This window comes from Acanthisitta chloris, unplaced genomic scaffold (assembly GCF_000695815.1).
Source record: "Acanthisitta chloris isolate BGI_N310 unplaced genomic scaffold, ASM69581v1 scaffold25313, whole genome shotgun sequence".
NCBI classification, from domain to species: Eukaryota; Metazoa; Chordata; class Aves; order Passeriformes; family Acanthisittidae; genus Acanthisitta; species Acanthisitta chloris.
The window spans coordinates 1-6,416 of record NW_008664615.1 but is presented as its reverse complement, the minus strand read 5'-3'; the positions used below and the strand labels follow the sequence as shown (position 1 = coordinate 6,416).

The 6,416-nt window shown below is 41.4% G+C and overlaps 1 protein-coding gene across 1 annotated transcript in view; it reads right to left on the bottom strand.

The window, feature by feature from the left end:
* The window catches only part of SS18L1 (synovial sarcoma translocation gene on chromosome 18-like 1), a gene marked incomplete at its 5' end in the record, with an annotated part of 12,877 nt that extends 6,608 nt beyond the window's left edge, over window positions 1-6,269 (bottom strand). Inside the window, 4 exons of the mRNA XM_009071443.1 lie at window positions 1,171-1,315; window positions 2,132-2,216; window positions 3,527-3,603; window positions 6,235-6,269. Of these exons, the coding sequence (XP_009069691.1) occupies window positions 1,171-1,315; window positions 2,132-2,216; window positions 3,527-3,603; window positions 6,235-6,269 (342 nt within the window). The remainder of the gene's footprint in view (window positions 1-1,170; window positions 1,316-2,131; window positions 2,217-3,526; window positions 3,604-6,234) is intronic.
* Between the last annotated feature and the right edge of the window lie 147 nt (window positions 6,270-6,416).

Below are 6,416 nucleotides of genomic sequence, written 5' to 3'. Positions count from 1 at the left end.
ACCTCTGTCCTGCAGAGGTGATTCCTGTCAAGTCCTGACTGAGGCCAACAAAGAATAAAATGCTTCTATGGCTTCTTCCCTTTCCTTTCTTCCCTTACAAAGCTGTACCTGTTCTTTACAGACTTCCGTCTCCATTGCCATTAGATGAGAAGTTTTTACAAGTACTAGATCACATATATATGAATTGTTTCAACATATTTATTCCTAATTTCCAAAAAATACACTGTTCAACAAGGGTGTGAGTGAACTGTTCTCCTACTAGGTACTAAATCTTTCAAAAAATTAATAAATTCACTTTACAAGCTATAGGTGGTTAAAGCAGGTACCTCCTCTATTAGTTAAAAGGTACTATCAACTTGCCCACAAATGGATTTTTAAACACTCAGAAGTAATTTCATAGCTTGCATCTGCTCTTGACTCCCCTCTGCCAAGGTCTGTGATTTTACAATCAGATATTTCTATTTATAGAAACTCTTTTCTCTCTCTGTCACTCTGGGAAAGACCCACAGACACAACAACTGACTGGATACCTACGAACTACAAAGTAAACAGACTATTCATACTATAAAATGCACAGCTTAAAAAAATAATTGCCTTTCAGTTAGTTTCTTTCAGCTGCATGAACAAACCCAGACAAAGTATATTAACTTATTCATAGGAAATGTCTCTGCAGACTCTTTGGCTGTGTAGTACAATCTCTGCAAAATTCTGCAGAGGACAAAGGCTGGAGCAACACTGAATGATTTGTAAGAGGGCAGATATTCTGGAAGGTCTCTGCAATCTGCAGGCTTGGTGGCATGGTTAGCCATGCAAGCAATTCCATTTCACCCTGGCCAGCCCCACCAATTCCAAGGGAAAAATCCTACAATATATCATTTTTCTTCCTAAAAACTTGGATGCATCTTTACATGGTGCTTTCCATGCTGCATTATTTGAAAGATGCTTTTAATTTCCTCTCCAGAAATTCAAAGCTCACTCAAGATTCCCCGCAGAAACCAACATCATTACTGCCTGTAAGCCATTTTGTAGTGATTTCAGCATGTGCCTGAAATCCCCATATGCCTGAAAGGTGAGTTAGGAGAGGTCTTTTCCAGCTCTGTAAGTATATTCTGCATTAATGATTTTGTTGCCAAGCAACAGCAAAGCAGCACAAAGGGGACCAAAGCTCACCATTGCTAATCTGACTCTGCATGAGGGAGGAAGGAGGGAGGCCAGTCCCAATTGCATCACTGAGATTGCTCTGTGAATGGAGAGATTGGTTGGATGCACTCTGAGTCATTCCTCCCGGGCCCAAGTTTATATTTTGCGTTGGTGGCTGCAAACAACAAGGAGGAAAAGCAAATTTTTTGGTTAGGTTTTTAATTAGAAAAACCAACAATCCCCAAATTAGTCTGACTGTGACTAAAAACTGCCTCAACTAAATGTGTGTTTCCTTCACTTTTTTGGGGGGGCTTGGCTGTGTAAACAATCCTTCATTTGCCTCCTCTGTGTGAATGACATTGAGCACGACACAGAGCAGCAGCAGCACAGGGAAGGGCTTAAAACTGTGCCTGTCACAGAGTCTGGTTTCTCTGCCCATCCTTCCCTACTTCCATGGATCTCCAAACACAGCCACTGCAGGGAATGTGTTAGCAAAGACAACACAGAAGTGTGTTGACAGATTGACCTTTGCCAAGCATAAAGCTAAGCTGTAGTTTGTGTTATGTGTGATACCTCCCAAATCAATCCATTTAGCCAGAATAACACAAGGTTTAAAGAGAAACCAATGCCCAAGTGCTGAATTAGATTTTGGATGTAAAATCGTGGCATTTTTTCCCCCAAGTAAAGGATACAATAAGCACAGGTAAAGAATAATGAATCTGCAGCAAATGGAGCTGTTCAGATCTGTACCAATGCACCATTTATAGTATATAGAACCTGAGCTATGGAGACAGAGATTAGCACAAATACCCCAAAGAATGTGTTTTAAACACAGTGGCAGTAACTTTTGATTTGTTTGTTGGTCTACTTGGCCACTCCAAAGCTTTTAGATGGAAAAATACTAAAAAATGGTTCACTGAGAGTGATCAGCAACAGCAAGAACATTTCCCTCTGGCACAGTTAATGCATCTGATGGTAGACTGGTACTTACAGCAGGGAGCAAGGACTGCATATTCTGGTTAGAGTCTGCTATTGTTGCCAAGTAAACGAGGTTTCTGTGCAAGATTTGTTGGTATCTACAGAACAAGGAGTAAAGCTTATTTGGAAAGGGTTAACAACACAGAAAATTCCAAACCTTTCTCTTCCCTCCCCCCCATTTACAAATGGTTACATTGCATTATCCCACTTTTGATCTGTCCTAATAAAAAGCAGTGGTAATGACCTGTATCTGTGCTGTCATGCTTTCCATCAGGGATCAGTGTGTTCAACACCTCTTTTACAAAAGGATAAACTTGGGGGAAGGGAGAAGCAAAATCCAATCTCCTTTGAAAGCACTTTGAACTGCAGAGCTGAGACCTTCAGCCTCTGAGTACTGACACCCAGGCAGCTGCTCTAAAAATGAGCCACTTTTCCTTCCTCTGCCGAACAAGGGTCCTAACAGTAATGACATTCCAGAACTCCAACATCCAAAACCTGTTTTCCCTGCCAGCAATCTGAGAAGGAAAGTATTTTTTTCAAGAGTGCTCTAGCTGGAGTGTTTACTCAAGTGAGAACCACCAGAACCATTTGTGCTTCTTCACAGTTCTCGATGAGCTGGAAAAGCTCATAATAAAGAACAGGAGAGCTTCCAACAGCAAACTAACAGCTGTGCCACTGGGCAAAGGGAAGAGACAGACTCCTGGAAATAGGGAGCATTCCAAGAAGGCAAGGGAAAATTTATTTTTAGCATGAATTTTCTTCTGGTAAGGGGAAAATACCTGGGAAAGCAGCAAAAATGAAGCCAGAGTGGTGACATGACTTCTTGAGCAAAGGTTGCTCTTTCAGACAATGTTTCTGGAAGTACAACTCTCTGGGTTTGGCCCCATGACTTGACCTTTCATAGGGCAGTGGTTTTTCTTCCCGACTGAGATTTAACACCTAAAGTTTATAAAAGTATTTTGCTTTCAAGATTAGGAATAGTAAATAGTGATAGAGACTGACCTGTATACAAACATATTGTCTCAGCCATAGATAACCACAGGGCTGATCTGTAACATTACCTTCTGATGAAAATGTGTATTAACTTTGTACCTGATTCTACTTGTGTTTAATGAATCTGCATAGAGCAAACGATCCAATAACCAAATTTATAATTCAGATACATTCATATAAATCAAATAATTATCATTATTTTAATAAATGACTTGTTCAAATATTGCAAACACTAAATACTCAAATACTTTCGGAAAAATCCATCTGATTCAAGAAAAATATACATTTCTTAATACAAGTGAATCTGAAAGAACAGTCCCACTATTTTCTCAGTGTCCAGAACTGTTCATGTACTCTCCTTGGAAAAAAAGTACAGCAGAAATTTCTAACAAACTCCCAAACACATAATACTCACTGAGTACATTCTGCAGTTTTCCCCTTGCTCTGATAATCCATAATACACTGTATTAGGTGGTGATTTTCATCTAGCATCTGCATGGAAGAAATAGGATCAAAATGTATCACTACAAGAATAGAATTAAGTTCTTGTGATCCTCCACCTTGGCACTGGATATTGTTTTCTGCAGTTTTGTTACCTTGAGATATTACAAAGTATCTGTGTGTGACTTTATTGTGCTTTTTAAATCATTCATTTGTGAACAGTTACCTTTAAAGGAGTTAATTGAAATACCCAGCACAGCAGAACTAACAAACTTACCTTTTTTGTTCCTTAAATGATAGATTTTGATGCTGAAGGAGGAAAATACTTTCACTATGAAATACCTTTGCCTCATTCTAAAATACCACCCAGCCCTTTCCAAAACACCAGATTTTGCTAATGTGCCTACTTTCAAACAAGAAAAAAACTTTCAAACAACTTACACCCACTAATTTTCCAGGACTAACATGTGCCAACTGCTGAACTTGATGAAGTATAAAATGTGCATTACTAGAGCTACTGAAATCACACTGAAGAGAATTACATCCCACTATGTCCTTTGGAGTAGTTTAGTTCTAATACAGGGGGGACTTAAAATGAAAACACAAAGTAATTGTATATCATATATGACAATATATATATTGTGGCCCTGCTCATGGCAGAGAGTTGGAACAAGATGATCATTAAGTTGCCTTCCAACCCAAACCATTCTGTGATTTAAGGAACTTACAATTAAAAGCTTAAAATATCCTTTGATTCATTTTCAAATTTCAAAAACAATAGTTTATCTCTTCCCCTGCCCAGATTTCTGCAGGTGACTTTAGATTTGCTTCTGGCAAAGCTCACTACAGGATACACTTGGTAGGTACCACTGCTACCGAGAGATTCCAAGATGTGGCCTTGAAACCACTTTGTCATCAGGACAAAAGAACTCCTGAGGAAAGAACCATTACACAGAAGATACTGAAGTTCACTGCCCTGCAAATGCTATTTGATGAGCTATTTTAGAGCATCACCATCACTGCTCTATTGCCAAAAGCTCTAACTTGCTCCATGTGAAATCTGTTTTAGGAATAGTTGATTCTGGAGTAATAATAACTTTGAAAGACTATCAAAATTGAGTTAATAAATACCAATAAGCTGCTTATATATTATGAATGCAAATCAGAATAATCTTATTTTTCATTGAAAATGGTATGTGTTCTCTTTAATGAGGATTTTGGGAGTTCCTACAGCAGCATTTGCTCCTGTTCTTTCTGCCCCATTTCCATCCTTGGCTATAAATCCCATCCAGTTCTGTGCCTTCAAGTCTCTTCTTCAGCATTGCTGTTTATCAGAGAAAAAAATCACTGCCAACAGCCCAGCACTGATCAGCAGTCCTGAAGTGACCTGTCAGCAAATGCACCTGAGATGGGAAATGGGTTAACTCATTATTTGTAAAGAAAGAACATTTTGAAGCTCCCACAAAGTTTAGGAATATGCAGAAAGGAAAGGGCTTGAAAATCGAACTGAAGATACTTTATCTGCCCTTTGTGGGTACAGCCAAGGGTTTAAGCACAGTCTGAATTAGGAGATAATTTCAGCTGATTTGGAGGTTAAACTTATTTGCTGAAATATCTGAGTATGTAAAATGAACTGGTTCACAGTACCACGTGCTGCAAGAGCTGCACAAAATGGGATGTTTCCAAACAGCCTCTCGAGATGCAAGTCATCTCTCTCTCTCCAGCCTCTCTTGTGGCAGCTGGTTCTGCCTCAATCTCTGCCCTGCCACACACTTCCACTGAGGGTTTCTTTCCCCTAGAAGCCATAAATTGTCACCAGCTTGGCTGCACAACCCCCTGTTGATGAGCTAACTGCTGTATTCACAGTGGCACTTTCAGCACTGGTCAAGTCTTTGGGAAGGGACCACACAGAGCTCACACACCTGGCTGACCCCTCACCGTGGGAACGGCCAAAATTCGGGCAGAGGTACAAATGACAAATAGCAGTGACAGTAAAGACATGCACGTTCTTTATTGACATCTCCAGCCTCGTCCTTCCTGCCCATCACCTTCTGCAGGAGGAGAGGGTCAGTGTGTGTGTGGTCCCTGACACAGAGAACAATAACTTCCCAACTCATCACCCTCAGCAGGAGACACGCAGAGATCTCCTCTCCAGAGAAAATCTTTTAAGACCTTTGTCTTTAAACATCAATCAGCACATCAGTAATGGCAATAACCCGAAAAACATGCCAGTGCCTGGTGCTCCCTCTATCTCCCGAGAGATGACAATCCTGCATCCAGATACAAAAGAAAACCCTCGGGAATCGGGTATTTTATTTCAATCCCCTTTCCCTAGGTCGGTTTTCCCGGGGACAGCTGCTGACATAGCAGCACGGATCGCTCGGCTCCGCGCAGGTTCCACCGCCTGGCAGCGATTCCCCTCGGCAGGGATAACCTGCCACCCCCGATTTTATCCCCCAAAGTCCTTCCCTCGCTCTCCTCGCGGCGATCCCAGCACCTTTGCTTTGTTCCACCTCCTCCTCCTCCTCCTCCTCCTTCCCCCACCTCTCTCTCCAGCTGTCCATCCCTGCAGCCCTCGCGAATCCACGCGTGTTCCCGACCGCCCTGGGCAGGAGCCTCCAGCTGCAGCAGCACGGGCGGAATCGACGCCTCAAATTCCCTCTATTAAAAGCATGCTTTTACCTTCTGGATAGTTTGCTGCGTGACCTCCCCTTTGCCTCTCGAATATTTTTTTTTCTTTTTCTTTTTTTCTTTTTTTTTTTTTTTTATGTGCCTATAATATATCGGTCCCAGGCTCTAATAATATTGTTATTATCTGGCTGCGAGTGCCGCGCGAGGATTCTCCGCAGTGCACGGGGAGGGGG